The 27214-nt window shown below is 32.7% G+C and overlaps 1 protein-coding gene across 2 annotated transcripts in view; it reads right to left on the bottom strand.

Moving 5' to 3' along the window:
• Positions 1-337: 337 nt before the first annotated feature.
• Positions 338-27214, bottom strand: part of LDB3 (LIM domain binding 3) — a 129369-nt gene continuing 102492 nt past the window's right edge. Inside the window, exons 5-10 of one of the 2 annotated variants that reach the window (XM_053692045.1) lie at positions 22402-22424; positions 16209-16412; positions 9368-9388; positions 4861-5030; positions 4184-4220; positions 338-2531 (exon numbers count right to left, since the gene is read on the bottom strand). In XM_053692045.1, the coding sequence (XP_053548020.1) occupies positions 2435-2531; positions 4184-4220; positions 4861-5030; positions 9368-9388; positions 16209-16412; positions 22402-22424 (552 nt within the window). In that variant the 3' untranslated portion in view covers positions 338-2434. The remainder of the gene's footprint in view (positions 2532-4183; positions 4221-4860; positions 5031-9367; positions 9389-16208; positions 16413-22401; positions 22425-27214) is intronic. The other variant, XM_053692046.1, reaches the window with a different exon arrangement.

The following is a 27214-nucleotide window of genomic DNA, read 5'->3' as shown; positions in this document are numbered from 1 at the left end:
AATTGCTCTTAAGAGCTTAATCACTGCTTTGTGTGTGTTTCGGCAGGAAGGGGTTTAGATAACTGTGCAAAAACAAAGTATACCACTGGCTCAGTTTTATTGCCTATAATAGACACTACTTTAATCTGACTAAGGATTCATAACTGGTATGGATGAGCTTAGCTATCCTCAAAATATTAATTGAGTTGTTATCTCATGAAAGTAACTAGTCCTGTTACAGTTGCCAAAAGGAAAGTAGTTTTTGCTAATCACATTCTCTCTAATAATACCCTGTTTTCCATTTAATAATTTATCCTTTCAATTATAGCAAAATGTTGAAATAAAGTCACAAAATTAATTTTGATTTGAACTATTTTATTTTCACAAACAAAAAAAATCCACTATTCATACAGAAGCATAAGCAAAAGCAGTACAGAATAGTTCTAACCCAAAGCGACACAACATTACAGCGAATAAAACATCTCATATGAACATCAATATTGTATATAGTTACTATTTAACTCCTTACTAAAGCACCCTATTATATGCAGCCAGTGTGTAAATAAAAAATGCACAGGAAATCAAATACCTACTATATTAATTAAAGTCATTGAAAGACTTGATACACACAATGGGTAAATCTGATTCCTTAAAAACTATAAAATTCAGGAGACATTAACAATATTTTCAATTTCTGTATCAATCATTTATGTTAACTGACCACAATTGTTTGTCTCTCTATTTAAACAGTTATGATTAATAGATGATTTACAAATGTCTCTCTGAACTACCTACCAAAAGCAAAAAAGAATATCAATCGATCTAACTGGCCAGCAATGCCATTAAAGTCTATTCTGTCAGCAGCCAATACAAATGTACAGATATTTTCGGAAGCTGCTAATAAAGTGCAACTTCAATTCACTCTCAAAAACACAGATTAACTAAGCCAAATGTATCTGAACCAAACTCTAGAACAGTAAAAATGTTAATGTATGTTTTTTTTCTCCTTTTTTATTTCATAAATGCTCTTACAATATGTCATATGTTGTCTTTTAAAGGAACGTAGAAATCCATAGTTAATTCAAAAACCAAAAATAAATAAATATGTTGTATAATATTTAGCTACCCTAAAATCCTCTTCACTTATGCTGAGATTGCAGAAAGCACCACTAAATGCATCTCTTTCCATTGCTGTCCAAAAATGCTTTTTTTTGGTGTGGATTTCTCTTGTAATGGATGTGGAAAAGCTGTATTTCCACAGCCAATCATGACCTGATACAGGAGTATTGCACAGAAGCGCAAATTTAGTAGACAGCAATATGCATTGGGGCAGCTTTGTCTTTTTCAGAAGAAGCAAAGGAGATTTCAGTGAAGGTAAATGTTATTTAAAGGGATAGGAAACCCACATTTTTTATTTCATGAATCAGATAGAGCATGCAATTTTAGGCAAATTTCTAATTTACTCCTATTATCATTTTTTCATCGTTCTCTTGGTATTTTTATTTGAAAAAGCAGAAATCTAAGCTTTAGAGCCGACCAAAGGTGCTGAACCAAAAATGGTCCGGTTCCAAAGCTTACATTTCTGCTTTTACAAATAAAGATACAAGGAGAACAAAGGAAATAGATAATAGGAGTAAATTAGAAAGTCGCTTAAAATTGCCTGCTCTATCTTAATCATGAAAGAAAAAAATTGGGGTTCATTTCCCTTTAAGGTTACAAATGTTCCTTTAAGTGCTTATTAAGTGTAATAAGGACTTTAGTGTGATTTAAAGGCAATATTAATTTGCCTACTGGAATTTGGTTTCAATTTTTTTCATTGATAGAAAAATATATATTCATAATTCATTTGAAATCATTTAAATTATATCTAAGCTAAACTTATATATTGTAGAAGTTAATAAGATGTGTTCCTGCTACGTTTGTTTTAGACATATTATTGCCTAATATATAAACTCTACAAAGCATAAAGCCGCCCAAAGTGAATATTAATACAAAAAACCTTCAAAGCCTTCCTTTTTCATAACTGACCTACATAGCAGGCAAGTATCAGACATTTCTCATATTCAAATGTTCCATTTTCTACTTTCCTATCCCCACAACACCAGCTTAAACAAACATCAAAGAAAACTAACTTTTTTTTTTAACATAAAAGAGATTTAGCAGCTTTTTAATCTCAAAATTGTATTTTATTTTTACATTTGAATTATAACACAAAGCAAAAGAAAATAATCTCTTTACAAGCACTATTTTTTGTTTTATATTTTATTGACAACGAATGTTTACAAAGCTAACATCAGAGGCAAAGTAGTAACATGCGCTAAGAGAACACACCCATTGTTGTCTATTTATATATTTATATATGTATATGATCTTTTTTAATCATAACTGCTTAGTATGTATTGCATTTTAATGTTCTTTGTTATTTGTCAATAGATATTGTGTTACACGTGGGCATTTAACTTGTAACATTAAGGATTTGTGCAGAAAGATCGTGATGCCAGGTGCGTAATTTGGCAAAGCGTGGGCTGTTACGTTCCGTTTCAAATTTTTCCCTGTGGCATGGAGAAACAAAGAGAAAGAGAGAAAGAGGAGAGGGAGGAAGGATAAAGAAAGGGGTTAGGGAATATGATGTCCACACCCCTGCCTAAAATGACCACAATTTATTTGGATAGTTATAGAATTCGCCAAAATGGCGTTCTTAGTTACGGCTCAATCAAAATAATTCTCCTCTGTTAATTTTTTGTAGTCCCTGTTTGTCTTCTGATAGACAATCCTATACTAGCCAAATTTATATGTGCACAAATATAGGTACCTTATCTTGTGAGCTGACAAGCAATTTAGTACAACCAAGTACAATGGCTAATATCTAGAATTATAATGAATAATAATATATTGCTTACTGTGGGAAAATTCATCCAAATTCAAAATAACACTAATCAGATTAAAATAAAAAGGAATTAATATTCTACTCTGCCACAGTATTTTCAGATCAGATATGATTTCTCCTATTTTTTGCTCTCAGAGTAATCTGAACATTTGACTTGAACTTCTAGCTAAAAAAAAAAAATTAAAGTTACATATAAATCTAACAAGATGGAATCAAATGATCAAAACGTAACGTATCATTAATGGTTAAATTGATAATGTTAAACTTAAATTTGCAGCAAGATCTATGTATACTGTTCTCTCATCATACAGTTCTTAACCAGAAATAATGCCTAGTAGACATTTATCAATAAAAATATGTTTAATACCCATAAATGTCATAGAAATTAGATTTAATCTGCAGATATTAACATGTACCTTAGTAAAGTCAACCTTACAGAATCATATTCACTGAAATACGATTACATTAATTAACTTTCCTTTCTGTCAAATTACTTCTGAATTTTCTATCCACCAGCTTCAATAAATACATGGTCTACATCTAAAAAATGTATTTCCACTAGGATGCTATTGTCCCTCTTAATATATTTGAATGTTTCTTACATATAACATCTCCCTTCTTGAATCCAAACCTAGGCACAATGTTGCCACTCACCATTCATGAAGTGGTGATCAGTAATATTCTTAAGCTGCAACGCCATGTGTGGCAGGATCTCAGTATACTTGTGATCCTTGCCCAAGATATTGCAACTATTATATTATTGTGGTCAATGTTATAACCTTCACAATATCAGTGGACACTTTTAGTGACACATCTGTAGAATTATATACAATAGTTTGACTAGCTACTGTTATATTATTGTGGTCAATATTATGACCTCAAGAATATCCACCAACACTTTGGTGGCACGTCTTTAGAATTATATGCAATAGAGTAACTAGCTACTGTTATAATATATATACAAGGTATAGAATTGTCCACAAGACAAAGACATAGACTAAATTAACTAAAACTTAAACTTAATAATGATAATTTACAATGTCTATGGTACAACATCCAAATAAATTGCTTTTTTGACTTTAACAATACCACAACATCATGTACAGAATATTTTTTTTTTGTAGAATATGAGCTATACAATTAATTAATTTAAAAAAATAACCACAATTATTGAATATTTAGGTCTTTTGTGTGTTGCCAAATTTAAAGCCAAAAGCAAATTATGTTAAATTGTGTTTTAATTTGTGTTTATTAATTGGGCTTCAGAGCTTTAGGCATCTATTAGGAAGGCCACATAATCTGCTGCTAGTCGCCTACCTTGACCTCCTTAGTGCATCTTCATCAGGATCTTGCACTGTGGAAAATAAAAAAAATGGAATTAGAAAGTGTAAGACTATATACATAATAAAGTTGATAATATGGCAATGAGTCTAGCAATTTAAAGGAAAAATAACCAAAAAGAAAAACCTAAAATAGTTTTAAAATATGAGGTTGAGCTTTGTGAATTAGTTTTAAGACAATGGCTGGAAGTAAGTTGAGGAGCCTCACTTGATCGTGGTAAGACCAGCAAAACATTTTTTATAGTTAAATTAGAATTAAGTAGAGATCTCAATTGTCCCATAGTTTGTGAAGTTTTCCTAAACTGGGATCAGAGTCTGAATCTGTTACCTTTATTTATATCTTTTTATTTATTAATTAATTTGTTTACTTAACGAATGATTGATTAATTGATTTCCAAATTTTCCCACTGGAAAGTTCAGGTCTCCTCAAACTTAGTTATTAGACAAGGCCAGGCTTTATAATGTTCCTTTCTACTTTTTATGAATCTATCCCACTTTGTTGCACCTAGGTCATTTCTTATTTTGTCTTGGTTAATGACAACTTTATTCTTGCATAAATATTCTCACTTTGCATGACAAAAATATTTTTTTTTCTAAATATATTTAGGAATTTGATGGTCTACACATATTGGCTTAAAAGTTAGATATACTTACTGTATTCTGTTCCAGTCAGCTGTGCAAGGACACGGAAAGACTTAGACTGGAGGTTGGCTGCACGACGTGTCCAGTCTTCAATCTCATTCTCATTTTTACCCTGATTTTTAACCACAGCCTGATATACTGGAGAAGCAATGTCTATGAGAGGATCTTTAACTGGCATGTTACTGCAATGCAGAAAGAGGTGAGTTGGAAATTGCTTTTAAAAGGCATTCACTCATCATTTCATGCTGATATCTTGTCAACAACACACACATTTTCAAAACATGGGATTTAAGTACCTTCATCATTAGTTGAAGATCTTTAAAAGAAGTCACAATCTTGACATCATTGTTACATGGCTTTATTGTTTATTGTTTTTCTAACTTCATATACTAGAGGTATGTTTGTTTGAGCAAAAGCTGGTAATTCAAAATGGTCAAGTTACTCTCACCTGTGCTTAAGATGGGATATTCTTAAAACATGGTGTAATCAGAATTTTTTTTATAGGCAGTCACAGCAATTAAGGAGGAAGGCAAGCCCTGTATCTAATATAGGTGTTATTATGAGGTGTGTTTGTATCTGCCTTTTCCGCTAGTTTGGAAGATCTATCACTAAAGAGGACTTTTTTTTTAAATGTAGAAAACTCACTATAAAATTATGCCTAGGCCATTAGTTACCAAGTTTGATTTAATCAGCTGCTTCACATAATCTAGTCCAAATTAATTGTTATTGTATCAGTAATAACAGGCCATTTTGTTTAATAACCAAACCAAATTTTTGTTTTCCATTTTAGATCAGATGAACTGTGAGTCACAGCTGGATGACACCATCACCTGTCAGATAACATATCAAGGAAATCTACTGTCTAATTTTATTTATCTTTATTTAAATAATTTAAAGTCTAAGGACTTAATACATTAAAGGGACAATTTAATATGAGGCTAAGGTACATTTTTGACAGTGTCACCTTTTTGCTAAACAAAGTTACCATTTTCTGAACATACCTTTGTAGTTTATTTTCAGACCTGTGTAAGTGCAAACTGCATGGATATGGTGTTCTGCGTAAAAATTAATAAACCGTTTATGAATTTAAAGAACTTTTATGTGTCATTTTTCTTAAAAAAATATATTTTTAATTGCTGGTTTTTAATGTTCATGGTAGATTTTGTTTTGCTTTCTGTTTCCCTTAATTACAGACATGGGTCTGAATATTACTAAAAATTACATTTAATATCACAGTGAAACATATAAATCATACTGGTACAATGAATATGCCCTTCTATGAAGGTTAATTGTATAGTTTATTATAATAAGTATTATAATAAGAATATGATTGTATGCATTTCGTACAAGTTACCACAAAATGATATAGGTAACATTTTATTCACTGAAATGATTGGCCATAATTATTTGGAACATATTAATTAAATTATTATTTTGTTATTCTTTTCTTAAAAAATAAAATTTATGACAGAAAAAAAGTAATATGAACTGGTAGTAATGTGCATATTTGTGGTTATCTCTTCCGCTAACAAATTAGTTTATTTTGGGAGGAATTAGTTGGTTGTGAGATATTAATTGTACCATTTTTAATTCATTGATATTCCCACACACATTTATCATACAGAAATCTATTAACTATGTGCCTTTCTCGCTTTTGGATTCTTTTAAGCATTTTTAAGAGAACCAAACCCTGTTATGTGAAAAAATTCTAAGATTTTTCAGTGCTACTTATGTATAAATACAGAGCTTGCCTGTAAAGCTGTCAATGAACACAACATCCATTGACATTATTGTTTCAATTCTAATTGAAGGATGTAAATTGATGCCAATTAATTGGATCAGGCATTTTATTTTTTATTCAGTTATCCATATTTATCGGAAAGTAAAAATGTACTTGCTATTGCTATCTTCAAAAATATACTTAATAATATTTAAAAAGGCGATATCTTGGTTTCCCAATGCCATTATCTTTTACAAACTATATTTACATCAACATAAAACACACATACTCATGTAGATTCAAACAATGTTCATATGTATAATAAGTGAGGCTTATGGTCAGCTTCTATACAGTGGTAATTCTATGACATGGCTACATTCAGATATAAGGCTTATGAATAACATTTTTGTGATATCCACTGGACAATATTCAATTTTTTTATTATTTTTATTATTATTTTCTATTTTATTTATCTGCTCAATTCATATAAAAATTTAGCACATGAATTTTAAAAGTCACAAAGCAAATTTTTTTTGGGAACTACTGTAAAAATGATTATTTATCACACGGTCTAAATTAAGCTAAAACATTTCAAAATATATATTAGGACTTTACTGGTTTAATCTCACTTGAGATACATATGAACATTAATTAAAATCATTTATCATTAAAAAACATGTTATAGTACAGTTTAACCTCTTTTTTTTAAGATAACTTATTTATTTTAAAATGTTTATACATTTTGATTGTACAAAATGCACTCAGAATAAATAATGTCCAAATTTAAATAATTTTAATGTATCTCAAAATTTACAAAATACCAGATAAACTGGTTCAATTTTATTTATTTATTCATTTATATGTTTAAAGGGTTTTTTTGGGGTTTTTTTTTAATAAAGAGGTTTAATTGTAACACATTCCGAACAAGACATATTATAAATATAAGAAATAACTCTTGGTTCTTGGTATATATTTTAACAATGAAAATCAATAGAAAAGAGAAAGAAATTTACTCGTAGAAGGTGTGTTTGTCCTGATTCTGGCATGAGGATATAAACTACACTTTACCTTCTAACCTTTTTATCTTAAGATTTTTTTTAAATGTAAATTACTATGAAAAAATCAAAATGTGTCCTATAGAGTTGAGGCACCACCCAAAATATTTATGATCACTTAGCTCTTTGGTTAAACTTATGTACATATAGTGTGATATAAATTAATGTGAAACAAGTTTTATTATTTATTTTCGTAAAATATAAATTTTGCCAAAAATGTAATTTAAAAACAATAAAATATATTAGCTATTAGCTATCTGATCAAGGAACACTACAATAAAACCACATAAGGACTTGCTTTAATATATTTAACATGGACTTACCATCTCTAATAACTAAGGTGCATATTAAATCTTAAGAACCAGTGATATATACATGAATTTAAAGAAATGTATATGAATTCTCATTCATGAAAAGCAGATTCAGATTGAATCTATTTAAATATTCCTTATGCTTGAAAACAAATGTATCAGTGATAGGTCATATAATTTTACAGCCACATACAAATTTGTTATAGGCACATATGATCAGATTTTTTTATACTGCATAAAGTTGTGGTATTAATATGACTGTTTTTAGGTATATTAGGTGTTCTTAGGTATATTATTCTTGTATAAAACTACTTCTGTTGGGTCTTAAAACTGCCCATTGAATCAAGTCTTCAATGAACAAAGTAGGAAACCTAAGTTTCAGCTTATATGTTGAAAACACAGGTGCATCTTGTGATATACAGTATACTGATAATATAGCACACAAAACATCAGGGACTTAAGGATGGCGACTTTGACATCATCCAAAGATAACAGTATGCGACATGACATGAATGTACAGCATAGCAAGCACATATAATAGCCCTGTTACTTGTGCACAAGACCTGCAAGTGTCTGCAGTAAAGGCTCAACACCCATACATAAGGATGTTTATGTAAAAAGAATGTGTTTGAATTTTAACAAAAATAAATAAGATAAAATGTTATGCTTCAGGAGAACATTGTTAAAGTTACTCCTTTTTTCACAGCTTACATTTACAGTCAATGCTCAGCACTAAATAATTAGAAGAGACACTTCTATATATATTGAAGGGCCACAAAGGGACATTAAAACTTGTTCTTTGTTGCATATAAAAACACGCATTTTATAATGTATCACAGTTTTTTTTCTATGATATTTTTTTAATTCTTGAACATGTCACTGTCCACCAATATCCAGTGGTCAGTCTGTATTTAGAGATGGGTTGTGCAGAAACATTCACCCAATTGTTTCAGAATCAGTTCCCACTTTAACTTAAAGTATTTAGAGCTTAATATGCCTTTAACCCCTTTTTGTATTCTAATTAAATAGAGGGTAAATAACTAGATGTCCATTGTTTCTTTAGGGAGAAATAGACACCTGGTGCTTGTGATGAAACAAGACTTATGATCATTCATTCATTGTCAGAGTTATAGACATTCATTATCTGCAGTTACATAAAAATATAGATAATAAATATATCTAAAATATTTACAAATGAGTTCTATAAATGTTTCTGTAGGCTATAAGGGTGTTTACATTGCTTATGTGTTTAACCTAAACAATATATTACATTATATATATAAATAATTGGAATGACTGAAGGTTGGATCCTTATCCTGTAAAGGATAAAAAAACATATTTAATGCAGTGGTGAGTCCTAAAAGAAGAGTTCACAGATTATAAGAAATAAACTGACGTAACCCTGATCTAGTGAGAAAGATGGGACTACTTACACCTCTGAAGCTTCAGCACCACTTTGATTGATACGACCAAACCCAGCAGAATATGCATTGAGTTTGGTTGTCACCATGTTGAATAGATGTGATGAACAGAGCAATGTGATGTTAGTATGAGAAATACGTTAATCAGAAAAGAATGAATAAAGAGAAAAAAAAGAAGAGAAAAAAAAAACATGATCATTGGCAGTAAACACAAAACATCAAGAATAAATTAGCAAGTTGTCAGGTGCCACTTTTCAGACAAAAATCAATATGGATGGTTTTTAGAAAGTTCTTGAGCGCAAAAGGAAGGTACACATCATCTCTATGATTTTAAAGGAAGTGCAAAGACACAGAGAAGGGAAGTTCATCAATTTGTTACTGAACAATAGGTATCCCATTACCAACTTAGTTTAATACAGACTAATACATTACCGACACACATACCAGCCTGATTGTATGGTATCAACCACAACCCCGATATAGCTTGATTGTTAATTATATGGGCATTAAAGTCAAATTTAACGTTTTATAATTCACAGAAAGTGTGCCGTTTTAAACCTCTCTAATTTTCTTCTATTGTCAATTTCATGTATTTTACTTTGTATCTCTTGTGGATAATTTGCTCCTTTCCTTCACAGAATACCTAGGTAGTATCAGGAGGGTACATGTGTCCTTAAGACTATATGGCATTGGGAAGTAGCCGTATAGTGCTTAAAACACATGCACGCTCACAAGCCTATTTCATTATGCTCTCCTGGAAGGGAAATCATTTTACTCAAAAGATACAAAGAAAATTAAGCACATTTGATAATAGACATCATTTGGAAGGTTTTTCCAAAATTGCAAAGTCTAAACTTCAATATTAACGTTATGTCCCTTTACATTTTGGTGAAAGCAAATAAAAAAAATTAGTTAGATCACCACCAAGGGAATTCAGCATCTCAGCATACGGTAGGTCTGTTGTATGACCAATGTAGGTAGCAGTTCAGTTTTAGCTTCTTAAAGGGTCATTAAACTGCTATGAACATCTAGGTAAAACTACAGAAGCAGTCAGTAATTTAAATAAAGATTAGCAAATATTTTGTTGATGAAATTTCCCTTGTTACACATGTACTAACCATGTAGCGTAAAGCTGAAAACATGAAGATTACAGAGCACACTTAAGTAGCTTTAGCATACGGTATATGAACAAAGCCGCCATGTTTTGTGCTAAAGTAGTTAGAGGAATAATATAACCTCTTGGATGTTGACACTTATTTTTCTTAGTATAATTAAAGTGACATTTTAGAGGAAAATATGCTGAGATATTTCCTTGACATACAATTGTAACAATCCTTGTTATATACATGCACAATAAAATTTTCTTTGAACTTTTTTAAGTTCAAAACCATTTACATTCTCATCCAAGCATGTGCACTGTGCATGCACTTGATTGACACACATAAGCACACATGGTGCATATAAACCAGTCTTTTTCTAGGTTCTAATATCAATACCATGAACATGTAAAGGTGCTGATTTAATTTAAAAATAAATAAATAAAGATAGTATTTTTTAAAAGTGAGTATATAATAAAGTTTCTTAACATAGCTTCAGCATCATTTACTCTTGAATGTATATTTGGATCTTAAAGGTACAGTACTGCCTCAACATAGATTTCTATTTCAAGAACGCACAGATTTAGTTACCGTAAATATGTTATGATAAGGATATAACTTGCCTATTTTTCATTTCATAATTTTAGAAGAAACAATGGCGTCAATAAAAAAAACATTGGCACTAAAGTTAGTGTCCTGATGATTAAATCCTTGGTGTTGTTTTCTTTAGCTTGATAAGAATACTTAAGGTCAATAACATTTATATAGATTTAATTCAGACTATTTTATTTATAAGTGATACATATATTTATGTTTTTAACATGTAAGTCTGTGAATTATATGGTCAGTTAAACTAAAAATATGATTTACAGTATTATGTGTAAATAAGGGAATAGGAACATATATACAATTATATTAAGGAAACATGAAACCCAAATTTCTTAAATCAGATAGAGCATACAATCTTAAACAACTATTCAATTTACTTATATTATCAAATTTGCTTCCTTATTTTGGTATAGTTTGTTGAAGGAGCAGAAATATACTACTGTGAGCTAGCTGGACACATCGGGTGAGCTAATATAAATAAATATATGTACAGACACCAATCAGTAGCTAGCTCCTAGTGCATTACTTATCTTTAGCCTACTGAGGTATGCTTTTCAACAAACAATACTGAGAGAATTAATCAAATTAGATAATAAGTAAATTATAACGTTATTTAAAATTGCATACTCTACCTGAATCATGAAATTGTAATTTAAACTTTACTATCCCTTTAATAAAAAGTCATCTGCCAGTTTGGCATTGTCATGTTTTATTCATGACCTCTATTCTTCCCCAGTAACTGCTTTCTTATATTTGGATGTTGCAAAAGAATGTGCATGAAAAATTTTTATTCTCTGCTTGAGTAATAGGGAACCATAGAGTTTCACCTATTGACAAATTATGAAGCAATACAATTATTAATTTGGAAGTCAATATTCAAGTTCTGGTTATAGGTCTAATTAAAACTGTAATTGAACTAATTTCAAAGAACTCACCTAAGTAATTTAACCATACAACATACAAGAACCAACATTGTACCATATTAAAAAGGAGCAATACAACTCTTGCCTTAACATATAACAAAAATATATACTGGAATTAAAGGGACATGAAACCCAATTTTTTTCCCTTCATAATTCAGATAGAGCATACAATTTTAAACAACTTTCCAATTTACTTCCATTATCTAATTTGCTTAGCTCTTTTGGAATCCTTTGTTCAAAAGCATACCTCGGTAGGCTCAGAAGATGGGAGCTAGTTGCTGATTGGTGGCTGCATATATGCCTCTTGTGATTGGCTTACCAATGTGTTCAGCTTGCTCCCAGTAGTGCATTACTACTACTTCAACAAAGGATACCAATAGAATGAAACAAAATTGATAAGAGGAGTAAATTGAAAAGTTGTTAAAAAATGTATGCTCTATCTGAATCATGAATGAAAAAAATGGGTTGCATGTCCCTTTAAATGAATCTTTATTAGAACTACACAACTAACCAAGCATCAGGAGCTTTTACTGGCACAAGGATAATTGCAGCTATTTATACAATTGCAGTCAGCGAAATCATTTACTATATCTAAGCTATTTACTTCACTATCACATTACGTCTCTTGCACATTTTCTTAGCTCTCATGATATCAGTTAGCTCGTGAAACTATGTAGGTTACTGTACTGTACTACTCAATAGCAATATCGCTATATCCTTATATCACTGCAAAAACATATCTGTGCTGCAATTAGAATTGTATTTAATATCATTATGCTCCTTAAATTATTTAGAACAATTTGTAATGAATATGAGGCCAAATTATCAAAGGTCTTGCAGAACTGATCCAACAGTGCGGATCAGGTCCGCAATACCTCGCTGAATGCGGAGAGCAATACACTCTCCGCATTCAGCATTGCACCAGCAGCTCACAAGAGCTGCTGATGCAACGCCGCCCCCTGCAGACTCGCGGTCAATCGGCCGCCAGCAGGGAGGTGTCAATCAACCCGATCGTACTCGATCGGGTTGAATTCCGGCGATCTCTGTCCGTCTGCTCAGAGCAGGCGGACAGGGTTATGGAGCAGCGGTCTTTAGACCGCTGCTTCATAACTGCTGTTTCTGGCGAGTCTGAAGACTCGCCAGAAACACGGGGCATCAAGCGCCATACGGAGCTTGATAAATGGGCCTCTATATTTACAGAAGATTAAGAATCCTTAAATATCTACCAGTTTAATATAATATAATTAAACTTCAGACATAGATAAAATATGTCTAGCCCAATGTCATGTGATTTGATACAAATAATGTGCAAATGATTTATCAGTTAAATAAAAATGTTGCATTATGTGTCTTTATATATGTTGTGTGGCTGATGTATGGACAGATAATTAGATCAGAAATGTTGTGAAGGGTGAATTGTAATATAACTGCTAAGACCTCCTTAACCAGTCCACCACCTGACTGACAGCCCCTGCTAGTGTCGGATTGGCCGCTAGTGAGCAGGGGGCGGCATTGCACAAGCATTTCACCAGAAATGCTTGTGCAATGTTAAATGCAGACAGCATATTCTGTACGCATTTAGCGATGTCAAGCGGACATGATTCTCTTGACAACTAATAAATCTACCCCCTGGTGTTATTTTAAGATACACATTTTATAAAGCTTTAGTGCAACGTTGAATTAAAAGTTAAACTGTCGTGATTTGTATCGTGTACAATTTAAAACACTTTGTATTATAAAATGTGCCTTTGTTGGAAATGATCTTTTTTCCATGAGAAGCATACTGAGGTAGGCTCAGGTGTGTACATGTCAGGAATGCAGCGTGTTGCCAAAAAGGTTGCCCATTACCACATACACGCTCTTGAACAGAATATATTGAAAAGCTTCTTTTTTTTTAATGTACTTTCTATTTGAATCATGCAAGTTTAATTTTAATTTTGACTTCCACGACCTTTCAAACTTTACTTGTAATTTTCTTCTAAATAATATGTGGCTATAATAAGATTTATCCTATCAATGCATCAGTTTCCAGTTCTGTTTTTTTTTCATTTTTATTTTTTTATTAGGGTAGTGTTTGTAACATTGTACTAACGTGTGAGAGGAGGGAGGACAAGCAGACAAGGAAGAACTCTAGAGCATTTCAGTTACGTTTTCAAATGGTGATATCATTCATTTGTAGCCACAGAGTAGAACATTGCTATTAGATAATGTGAGATCCAGACGTTTTGTTCTGTTTCTGACCTTTAAATACCACTCATAAAAATATGTAAATGTTACAGTTAACCCTTTCAGTGCATTGTTGTTCTAACTCACATGCCTGCGAGATAAATTCACTATTTAGGATACAAGGTACTATTTTACTACTTTTTAATAAATATGGCAAAAAAAAGGTATTTTATTTGGATAAAGAAATAATTACACCATAAAATAAAATCTTCTACACAATAAAAATATTGAATACGTATTTATGCTACAATTGCAATTACTTGTATAAATATGTAGGCTAACCCTAATTTATCACTTGTTATGATTGTGGCTTCAAATCTGTAACAGAGTTTTGCTTCTGTATAGATGTATTTAAACCCCAAATAATGACAGTACTTCTAACTGATTGAAATGCTATGGAAAAGGAAGTAAAAAATACCCCAAAACAACAGAACTTAGTTTCTGAAAATGTAAATGTAACCCTTCATCTCACAGAGCAAAATTTTTATTAAATAAACACAAAGGCCTCTATTTGACAAAGTCTGGCGGACCTGATCCGACAGTGCGGATCAGGTCCGCCAGACCTCGCTGAATACGGAGAGCAATACGCTTTCCGTATTCAGCATTGCACCAGCAGTTCACAAGAGCTGCTGGTGTAACGCCGCCCCCTGCAGACTCACGGCCAATCAGCCGCTAGCAGGGGGTGTCAATCAACCCGATCGTACTGGATTGGGTTGATTTCCTGCGATGTCTGTCTGCTTGCTCAGAGCAGGCGGACAGGTTATGGAGCAGCGGTCTTTGTGACACTCCATTAGGAGCTTGATAGATAGGCCCCAAAGAAACAGAAAACCGAGTCTGAGTTAAAAAACACAATAAAGATAAGGTCACCTTTTAATACAATAAATAAATAAATGGGAGTCATATCTTAAGGATAAGAAGATCATGAGAACGATAAAATAAATAAAGTATTATTTTGTTTTTTTATATCACTAATTCAGAAGGATAGTAGTTACTATGAATTCTGTTATCCAAGGCTGTTTATAAGAATTTAACAAAGTATTCTGTTTTTTCAATATGTAAAAAGCCCATTACCATTCACTATTGGTCTAGTGAGTTCACCTTTTTTTTAAAAAATAGTTTGAGTCACACTAGGAATATATACTTGTTTTTACTCTAATAAGGTAGTATAATTTATTTCTCTAATGTTCGGTTCCTTGCAAAAAACAATTTAAATTATGTCTCTGGCTGCAGCGGTAGTGCAAGATATGTAACTATCACATAAGACTAGAGATGACAAGTATTAATATATATAAAAAAATAACTTGTCCCCTTTTTCTGCAAGACTCATCAGATATAACCAGTTAAATTTAACACTATTATTGCTCTAATTTTGACATTTTATTTTGGCTACTTTTGGACCTTAGAACTTTTTTATTTTGCTCATTTTCATACAAGTTTCAGTTAAAAAAACAAAACATGCTAACACTCTTATATTCTGTGACTAATATATAGTTATAATAATTATTACAAGCTGGTAAATAAAGACAAACCAAACAGAAAAATTATATTTTCACTAAAGTCAAGGATTACATCAAATTTATATAATGAAAGAGTTTATTATAAACAATTTTTTATGTTGATTCCCTTTAATGCAGGGGTTAACACGTATATATATATGAGGAGCCAACCAGAGTTCTGAGGAGCTGTAAGAGCTATGGAAGCAATCTGTACATTAAAATAAATATCATTCAAAATGTTTGGAGCCAAAACTAAAATGTTATAAACAGTGAGTCTCGACTCTCAGGATTATTATCATTATTATTATCTTTTATTTGTAGAGCGACAACATTTGCACAACACTGATTTATCAAGACCCGCTGGAATGTATAATTAAAATGTCTTATTCTTCTAAAATAATTTGGAATATATTCACAAAGAAATACAGAAATCAGTATGTTGGGATAGGTGTGAATAAATATAGTCTAGATTTAACGCTCATGCATGAAAGAGGTGCCTTACCCGGTGAGATCGCTGCCTCTGGCTTGTGCTTGGCCAGCAATAGCGTCCATAATCGCATCTTGAGAATACATGCTGATTGGGGTGTTATACTGAGCGTGAACAATAGTAGCCTTCCCCCCAGGACCCTTCACCTCAATAGGCTTGTGGGTGGAGAGGGCAGAGTCTTTCAAAACATTAGGGTTGAATCGTTCCACATACTCAGGGCTGACAGGTAGTGAATGAAGTTGTGAATGGTGCAGAAGAGAAGAAAAACAGAGGAAATAGTGATAGTGAATTGAAAAGTAAAAAAAAGATCTAGAATTAGTTTGTGGAGCCCGTGTGTTATTTGGGGATGTCATTTGATGCTACGGTTTAAATAAAATTACAATACCAGAAAAAAATAACCCATGCAGTTACAATACACATTATTAAGCATGCACATGTATTGCAGACCTCTTCCTGGTGATGATGAATGAGTCACATCATCCGTGGGACACACATGCAACAAGTTCCACATTTATTTTACAGAATTAGAATACCTCCAATTTATACCACTAATTTATTTATTAAAAATTTGTAGATCAAAATAACATTTTGTGTGCATCTGCATTACTCTTGGTGGGCTAAAGACTAATCATTTATATACTGTTTAACTTTTATAAATATGCTGCATCATTTATTATTTAATATCCTATGTGATACTTTTTACGTTTGAAGCATTAGGTATTTTAATGACATATTCTAATTTTTGTAGGCTAGATTTGTTTTATTCTATTTGCATGATGCTAATTCGCTAGAGTAGATCTTTATAATATTTTTTCATTTATTGCTTATTGCCTTAGTTTACAGTCATCAATGTTTTGCTATTCAGAATAACCATATGATGTTGGAGATTGCAATTATCAGATATCTGTGTAAATGCTGTATGTTGGATGTATACCCAATCAAAAATAAAAGTTTAAAACAAAATAAAAAACAAAATAAAAAAACAACATTTTCTTGAAATGTAATCTTCTCTTTCTTTCAAAAACTGGTTTTCAAACCTTTCTATGTGAACAGGATTGGAGCTGATTAAATCTTATTGCAGTTGTCCCACCAACAGCTCAATACATTTAACTGAACCATTTAAAAACTGAAAAAGAAAGGGTGTACTGACAATGGGGCTATATAATCACATTATCTGCTTTGTTTATATAGACTTGTTTTCAGTACACCCTAACCAACTAGAACTTAAAGGGACATAAAACAAGTTGGGATAGAGACACAATATAATAATATGTACTTTAATTACTTTACCTGCACATTTATACAGCAGTGCCTCGCCATTAACCCTTTCTTTTAAGTTTATGAATTGTAAAGCTCTAACTCCTCCCACACATTTCCTTCTATGGCTGTATCTATATCTATTGTTGTTTTGGTAGAAAGCAAACGTCAACAGGGATTATCTGATGGAGCTGCCTAGAAGCTGTGAAATCAGTTGAAATACAATGCCTGTGTCTAAAGAGGGGGGGGGGGGGGGTAAGGGGGGGGAGTAGACTGCTCCAGACAGCATGGCTATTTAAGTAGTTTTGCTTATTTTTGAAAATTATTTTAAAATACTTGCCAGCAATTCTTAAACAATTTTTCTTATGCAAACTAATTATACTTAATTAGCCCCTTTAGGATATGCACAGATCTCAACATGTTTCATGGAACTTTAAGTCTATCTTTCCCAGTTTTTAAATGGTTCAGTTTAATTTATTGAGCTGTTAATGGGACAACTGCAATAAGGTATTTGAAAGAAAGAGAAGATACGTTTGAACAAAATTTTTGTTTTTTGTTTTAAAATGTTATTTTTTATTGTGTATACATTCACCATACAGCATTTATGCAGATATCTGATAATTGCCAATAATGTTAATCAACCCTAATTTAAATATTAAAGGGGCATTTGAAATTAAAAATAAAATGATCCATTCATTAGAGCATTTTATTTTTAGACAAATTCCTTTTCAAAGGGCTAGATACACAGACAAAGTTGTACTCCTGTGCTTCTCTAGCTATGGATACAACTAGTGAGCAAATAAGAAGGAGGCATACATGTGTATGCTCCAATCACTGGGCATTTTCTTAATTACAAAAGAATAGGGGTGTTATAGGAGTGGAACTATGAGTCAATGTTTTACCAACTTGAAGAATTTTTTAAACTGACATTAATACATCAAAGAGAAACTTGAACTCCATACAAGCAAGTATAGTCTTTACTATTAATGCGGTATATTATATTCCAGATGAAAATGTAACAATCTAACAGATAAATTCAGCACTACGCTTCTCCTCTATTCTTGCAAAAAAAAAATTAATTAAATTCATTAACCCATTGAAAGATATATAATATAAAAGATTAAGGCATATAAACAACTGAAGATTGTCCTGAATGTTTTACATTATAAATAAAAAAACACTCTTTTATTTAGAACAAAACCACTGTTTTTTTTATTACCATTCCTATTCATAGTTTTATTGATGACATATTTTTGCAAACTAAACATAAAGTAAAATAGCTGTATTATGGTTTATGTTGGATTGTTTGTTTGAACAGTTATAAGTATGACATTATTTAACATATATATTAATAGAATAACTTTGTAGAATTTTTCTACTAGAGCTAAGCAACTTAAACGTTTATATGCAATGCTCAAAAAAGAAGCTGATCAGTACCATTGTTTTAGTACACTGTTCTGCATGCTTTGGATGCATTATATATTAAAGATGTTCCTTTAAAGCTCACATACTGATTGATATATAGTTTGAATTTCTTTTGAGGTTTTGGATGCAGTCACACGGTTTTCAGAGATCATTGACATGCACATGATCGTGCACATGATCATAAATGAAATTAATTAATTTCTTAATTTGAATAATGCCTCAAAGATATATATCAAAAGCTGTATGAGGCTTTGCATTCAAATATTACATTTATTTATTTCAAATATTATATCTTATATACTTACACTGTTACATTTATTTCAATAACATTCAAACTTTGAATATCATAGAATTTTATTAGAAACAATCACCTAAATTACAAGTTTTGCGCTATAGAGGGTGCGAAACAAACGCAACAAAAGTTGCATTATTTCACCCTCCATAGCGCTGCCATTACGAGTTCCTGAAAAGCCTCCTTGTGTGTGCGATATGGTGACGTTAAGCACCATACTGCACAAAATCCAAGGGCTGCTTTGACGTGCTCGTGCACACTTTCCCCCATAAACATCAATGGGGAGAGAGTGTTAGAAAAAAACTAACACCTGAAGTGCAAAATGACGATCGCCACTCACAGTTTCTGAAGTCCGGACATCCATCCTTATCCAGGCGGCAAGAAGTCTTCATCCAGGCGGCGAGAAGTCTTCATCCAGGCGGCAAGAAGTCTTCATCCAGGCGGCGTCTTCTATCTTCATCCCGGCGGCGTGGAGCGGATCCATCATTGAAGACATCCAGCGCGGAGCGGCCTCTTCATGGGGTAACCCCCGTACACTAGATCTTCAATGCAAGGGAGCGTTTTCAAAATGGCATCTCTTGCATTCCTATTGGCTGATTTGATTCTTGAAGTTCAAATCAGCAAATAGGATGAGAGCTATTGAAATTCTATTGGCTGATTTGAACAGCCAATAGGATTTCAGTAGCTCTCATTCTATTGGCTGATTTGAATTTCAAGAATCAAATCAGCCAATAGGAATGCAAGGGACGCCATTTTGAAAAGGCTCCCTTGCATTGAAGATTCAGTGCACGGCGGTGACCGTATGAAGAGGACACTCCGGACCGGATGTCTTCAAGGATGGATCTGCTCTGCGCCGCCGGGATAAAGATAGAAGACTCTTCGCTGGATGAAGACTTCTCGCCACCTGGATGAAGACTTCTCACCGCCTGGATGAAGACTTCTCGCCGCTTGGATAAGGATGGATCTCCAGACTTCAGAAACTGTGAGTGGATCTTCGGGGGTTAGTGTTAGGTTTTTTTTTAAATCTTTTTGGGTGGGTTTTTTTTTAGATTAGGCTTTTGGGCTTTAGGTAAAAGAGCTGAATGCCCTTTTCAGGGCAATGTAAAAGACCGGAATGCCCTTTTAAGGGCAATGCCCATACAAATGCCCTTTTCAGGGCAATGGGTAGCTTAGATTTTTGTTAGAGTTAGGTTTTTTATTTTGGGGGGTTAGTTGGGTGGTGGGTTTTACTGTTGGGGTCTTTTTATTTTTTTTCTAGGTAAAAGAGCTGATTTCTTTAGGGCAATGCCCTACTAAAGACCCTTTTAAGGGCAATTGGTAGTTTATTGTAGGCTACGTTTATTTTTTGATAATTTTGTTTGTTATTTTTCGAAATTTAGTATTTTTTATTTTTTGTAATTTTAGACTTAATTTTTTTAGTATTGTTAGGTTTTTCTTAAAGGAACACTGAACCCAAATTTTTCTTTCGTGATTCAGATAGAGCATTCAATTTTAAGCAACTTTCTAATTTTCTTCTATTATCAATTTTTCTTTGTTCTCTTGCTATCTTTATTTGAAAAGAAGGCATCTAAGCTTTTTTCTTGGTTCAGGACTCTGAACAGCACTTTTTTATTGGTGGATACATTTATCCACCAATCAGCAAGGACAACCCAGGTTGTTCACCAAAAATGGGCCAGCATCGAAACTTACATTCTTGCATTTCAAATAAAGATACCAAGAGAATAAAGAAAATTTGATAATATGAGTAAATTAGAAAGTTGCTTAACATGTCATGCTCTATCTGAATCACGAAAGAAAAAAATTGAGTTCAGTGTCTCTTTAATGTGTAATTGGTAGTTATTTTAATTTTTGTATAATAGTTTAGCATAATAGTTATGTTAGGTTAATTGTTAGTTTAAACTTATTTTTTTTTATTAATTTCACAGGTAAGTTTTTATTTATTTTAAGATAGGCATATTGTAATTTTAATTTAAAGTTAGGGGTTAATAGTTTAATTTGTTAGTGGCGATGTGGGGGGCTGGCAGTTTAGGGGTTAATAGGGTTATTTACTAGTGGCGATGTGGGGGGCTGGCGGTTTAGGGGTTAATAGGTTTAGTTAGTTGTGGCGGAGATGTGGGTGGCCGTCAGATTAGGGGTTAATTACACAAAATCCATAAGTACTGCTCTCAGATGGCGGAATGGATCGTGTCAGTATAGGCTGTAATGCAAGCATTTAAGCCTCAACGCACAACCTGTAATACCGGCGCTATGGAAATCCCACACAAAAACGTCATTTTTTTGAGTGCAGGATTGATGTTGCGTTACAGGCTAAAATATTTGCATTATAGCTATACCGACACGACTCGTAATGGCTGCGTTACTGTTTTTACGCTAAAATTGCCATTTTTTCAGCGTTAAAACGTAACGCAAAACCCGTAATCTAGGTGAATGATCTTTGAAACACTTAATGTAGTTTAAGGGAAAACATCTGAAATTGATAAATGAAAAAAATTAAATCTCAATTACAAAAATGCCTTTCTTTTATACAAGTGACTACATTAAACATTTCAGAATTATCATTTGATCAAGATGTTGACACATCATTTTCATTATACATTTTTACACATATTTTTAATTATGGCCAAAAGTGAGTATTGTGCAAGTGCAAAAAGACAGTGCTCTAGTGTGTTAGAGCATTTTAATATTGTACTATTGCTTTCATTTGACTGTGGGTGTTTAACCCTTGCAAAGCTCAGCTCAGAGAGATAATAGATTTCTGGGAGATAGCTAGTGATTGTTGGCTACACACATAGGCCTCTTGTCATTGACTCGCCAGATGCATTCAGCTACAGACCAGTAGTGAATTGCTGAGGTGGAGCTGACTTTATCTACAGTTTTATGCAAGCAATATTATACAATATTAAGATGTTCTAACACATTAGAGCATTTCCTTTGCAATTGTATGTCCCTTCACATAAAAATAATATGGTACCTGGCACCCTCATGCATATTCACTGGTCAGAACTGCAATTATCCCTCAAAACCAAAGATAGTTTAAGAGAACTGAAAGCAGTTTTTATATTGTATTTCAATTAAATTCACAACATAACCACTAGAGGGCAATCACAATTCAGAAGTCCATACACAAATATCATAACCCTGTAACATGCGGGGACTATATAACACATTATACACATGCTACATTAACACAGAACACAACACATATGCACAACAAGCACTCAGCATTATACTAACTTGGCAAGAGTGTTGGCTATAACCTGTAATGGAGGAAAGAAGAGAAATATATTGTAATTTTTACTGTGATACAAAACATATACAGTAAAACGCCTAGTGGGAGACAGAAGCAGTATTTATGTGAATGGATGTTCCTAACATGAACACAGAATCTTAATGAGTAATTTCCCATAATATGCTGATATGTGTAAAACATTTTGGAGTGTACTTTCATTAATAATTTTGTCTTTTTTATAGTCATTTATCTGGGGCTGGGCTGCATAATATATACTTCAGAGCAATGACCCTGAAACATGCTACACAGGAATTGAATGATTGCCCCAGAAACTAATTTATATCAGAACTTAATTGACCACAGCAGAAAAGATAAAATAAACATGCTTTTTAAAGGGGTTTGTCTCTGGACTGCAAAGTAATGCAAATTTAACATTTTAATGTGTTTAAACCATTTATTTTCTATGTAAATCATTTGTAAATACTATGCTTTTCTGCTGATATGCGATGTACACTATGCACACTGACAAGCATAATAAATGTAACCAAGTCCAACAGTTTGTGAGAGGTCCAATTATTCAGAGCTGCAAATTAAATTTAACAACATAGAAAATGCCTATTATGTTCCTGCTTTTTATTACCAGATAATTAGACACCTTTTTTTTATCATTTTGTATAGATTTTTAGCACAATATCATTTGTAAAGAGTGTATTATCTATAGATTCCAGTATTGTTTCTAATACTCTGCGAATAGATGCAACACATAGCTGTTTGACTAAAATACAACTGTAGGTCATAAGCAGAAATGTCAGGATCACAGTTTATCCATAAGACTTACAGAGATTTCTAGTCTGTTGGCTGACCCTGAACAATGCTAATGCTGGAACATTTTTCTCAAGGACAGAAATGGTGAATGTTCCAGTGTAAGGAAGACAACACAATACCTTAATGCTCTTCTCAATGTGATTAGTTCTTAAAGATAAAATGTATCTATACAAACACACTAATTTATATCAGAACTTAATTGACCACAGCAGAGGAGATAAAATAAACATGCTTTTTTAAGGGGTTTGTTTCTGGACTGCGATGCAAGGCAAATTTAACATTTTTATATACAGTAGACATTTTCAAATTATTTTTTAGCTTTGTCATGATCTATCCATCTATCTATCTATCTATCTATCATCTATCTATCTATCTATCTATCTATCTTGTCTGTCTGTCTGTTCTATCTATCATATATCTATCTATCTATCTATCTATCTATTCTATCTATATCTCATCTGTCCGTCTGTTCTTTCTATCTATCTTCTATCTATCTATAATCTATTCTATCGATCATCTATCTATCCATCTATCTGTGTCTGTCTGTCTATCTATTATCTATCTATCTATTCTGTCTGTCTGTCTATCTATCTATCTATCTATCTATTTGGTCTGTCTATCTTTTCTATTTATCATCTATCTATCTATATATCTATCTATCTATCTATCTATCTATGTATCTTATTTATCTAGCTATCATATCTATCTATAATATATCTATCTGTCTATTTGCATATTAGTTACTTAAAGTCATATCAATACACTGGTAACAGAATAAAACTGAATCCATTTCCTATAAAAGTGCACATCTACTTATCTGTTAATATTAAAAACTATTCTGCCATATCTCAAAGCCTCACAAATATCTGCTTGCTACATTATCTAGAGGGATATATTAGGAACAAGCCAGAGCCTGTAAGCAGATAGTCATATAGCCATTTTTGGTATGTGTTCAACAGCTGAGCATTTGCGAATGGTTAAAGACAGTGTAACAGTATCATTTGGTAAAAAAGGAGCCTATGTCTGTTTTAATCCCTGGAACCTCATCCATACACGTCATCTGACATTTTTAAGGTAGAATAGTCGATAAGGTTTTCAGTAAAATGTAATTAATTTAGAAGGTAAAATATAAATTATACTGTAAGTCCCATTAACAGACCATAATCAAGTTTAAATTAAATTATCCAAATCTTCACCATCTTATATTTCATGTCTATTTTTTAGCTTATGATGCTAGTTAGGGGCATGGCTAACAACATGCTTTTGTCAGATCATTTAATTGAATACAGGTTAAGAGATCAACCATCTTATGCTCTATGAAGTAAGATTTTTTTTTTTTTTTAAAAGTGTGATGCTATATCTGCAAAAACATTTATGTGATAAGTATCTAAATAACAATTCCTTTACAAGTTGCAGAAATAAACAATAGGTTAAATTATCAATTAATAAAGTTGGGTGATAATTTGATTATTGTAATATTTTTATTATTTGGATATCATTGCATATGAAGAATACACCATGCCTTGATTTGTTTTGTTTTTAGAGTTGCCAAGACCAGCAACACCATCAAGTCATTGCAATAGATATAAACATTTGTGTGACCTGACTGACAATTGGATTAACAGTCCAGAAGTGGGGTTAACTGCCCCTTATCTTGATGGTACTTTATTCAAATCTAAAAATCTAAAACACTTTTAAGAATAGAGTGTGGTCTGACACACCATTATCAGTAATAATAATGTTATATATATATATATATATATATACACAGTATATATTAAATATATTGGTTCAGTTTCTTCATGAATGCTTATTTCAGTGGCAGTTCTATAAATTAAATTTAGGGGGGCAAGTGCTCAATGCAGAGCTCTGTTCAGGGACCAGGAACCTGGGGGTTAAGGTAGGCCTGCGGATCAAGCTATGCTGGGTGCTGAGTGTTTTGTGGGTGGAGCTCAGTGATGTGGGTGTGGCTAGTTAGTTTAGGGGTGTGGCAAAGAGGGACAAAGTTTGCCCTCCTCCTCAGCCTAACTATCCCAAATGTGTACAAAGTAAAATACTGGGGTGTTTTGTACTCCTGTAAAACCATGGCTTCACAGTTTGCTGTCTCTGACATAAATAGAAGGGTGACAAGGAAGGTTTTCTGAGTATTTAAATCTGGAGCAAAGATTGTATTAAAAGGAAAAGCTCATAAAACATGTTGGCTAAAGTTCCAAATACAGCATGGTAACTGTACAACCCCAAACCAGATATACAGATGGATACAGAGTAGCAATTGTTATCTTATGTTAATTAGTTAGTTTCTTGAATCGGGAAATGATCTATCTTTGTGTTACCATGCGATTTACACGGTTAGCGCCAACGCTAATCAGGCACAGGAATTCATTAAAATTAGCATTTTGTGGTCTTCTGTTTAAGTTACAAATATTTATAAGAGGGTTATTTATACTCATTACACGCACACAAAAAATCACTAAATGAGTTTGTAAAAGATATTTATTTTTAGCTTTTGGGCAGTTATTGAACTTTGGTAACCCATTGCTTAAAATTCCATCACTAGATATGACGCAGCGAAATGGAAGTCAGTATTAAATTTACAGTGTATAATTAAAAATAAATTTAAAAAATCAACATAATTCTCATAACAAATTGACCTTTTAATCTTAAACTTGAAGTCAATGGGAGCATACTGTGGTAGCCCAATAACTTGCACATATCTTTAGAACGTTTTTGTGTATGGCACCTGTTTTTCCAACAATGATATACACAAAGTGCTCAAGACACATGCACACTCTTGACCCTACCTTAGTATGCTCTCATCTATAGGAGCTATATTTCCACAAAGGATACCAGTGTAGGGAAGCCAACTTGAATGCTCTTTTCAATATGCTTGACTTGAACACATGCATAAATATATACAGTATTCATGATTTAAAAGTGCCTTATATCTATGCACTTTTAATATACATAGATTTTGTTCCACGTTTAGAAATAAAATACACAATCTTAGATACTATTTACCAAATAAAATGGTAGAAAGACAGATACATTTCATACACATAACACAAAATATATATTATAATTTTTTAGAGATTTTGAAAATGCACCAACCGTAAGTTAAAAGTATAGTACAAAAATGTATTTGTAGAGGTATGTCCATACTAGAAACTAGATTAGAGTAGTCTACTGTAAAGCTGGTATATTTTATACTAGAATATTTATTTACACTATGGGGCATTTGTATCAATGAGCGAGCGGACATGATACGAAGTAGCGTATCGTGTCCGCTTCACATCGATAAATGCCGACAATATACACTGTCTGTATTTATCATTGCACCAGCAGTTCTTGTGAACTGCTAGTGCAATGCTGCCCCCTGCAGATTCACGGCCAGTCGGCTGCTAGCAGAGGGTGTCAATCAACCCAATCGTATTCGATCGGGTTGATTTCTGTCTGTGGCCTCAGAGCAGGCGGACAAGTTATGGAGCAGTGGTCTTTAGACCGCTGCTTCATAACTTCTGTTATGCTCGCCGGAAACAAGGAGCATCAAGCTCCATACAGAGTTTGATAAATATGCCCCTATGATAGCACTAATTATCTAACTTACTTGGGATTCCACACCAATGACCTTTTTAAAGGGCAGCTGCTAAACTTTTCCAGCCATTCCTTACCTGTAACATATATCCTTGGTTTGGGGTGAAATTCTGGGAAGGTAATGATGCTGATGGGAAGGGGTATGAGCAGTACCTGTGTTGAATTCCTCTCCTAGGCATTGTATATACATATTGACTTCCCTTCAGTTTTACCTTTGTTGAATTCCTCTCCTAGGTATTATATATATTTATTTACTTCCATTTTTAGGACCAAGACTAGAGTGATCACAAAAATTAAATCCTATTACCAACAAAGCTTTGTGTCTCCTCTACACAAACCTCGTGGATAATATTTATGCAGCATAGTGACACATTTACACATCATTGTACAGCAATTTGACAT

The sequence above is a fragment of the Bombina bombina genome, chromosome 9 (genome assembly GCF_027579735.1).
Source record: "Bombina bombina isolate aBomBom1 chromosome 9, aBomBom1.pri, whole genome shotgun sequence".
NCBI classification, from domain to species: Eukaryota; Metazoa; Chordata; class Amphibia; order Anura; family Bombinatoridae; genus Bombina; species Bombina bombina.
This window is presented reverse-complemented; position numbering and strand designations above follow the sequence as displayed.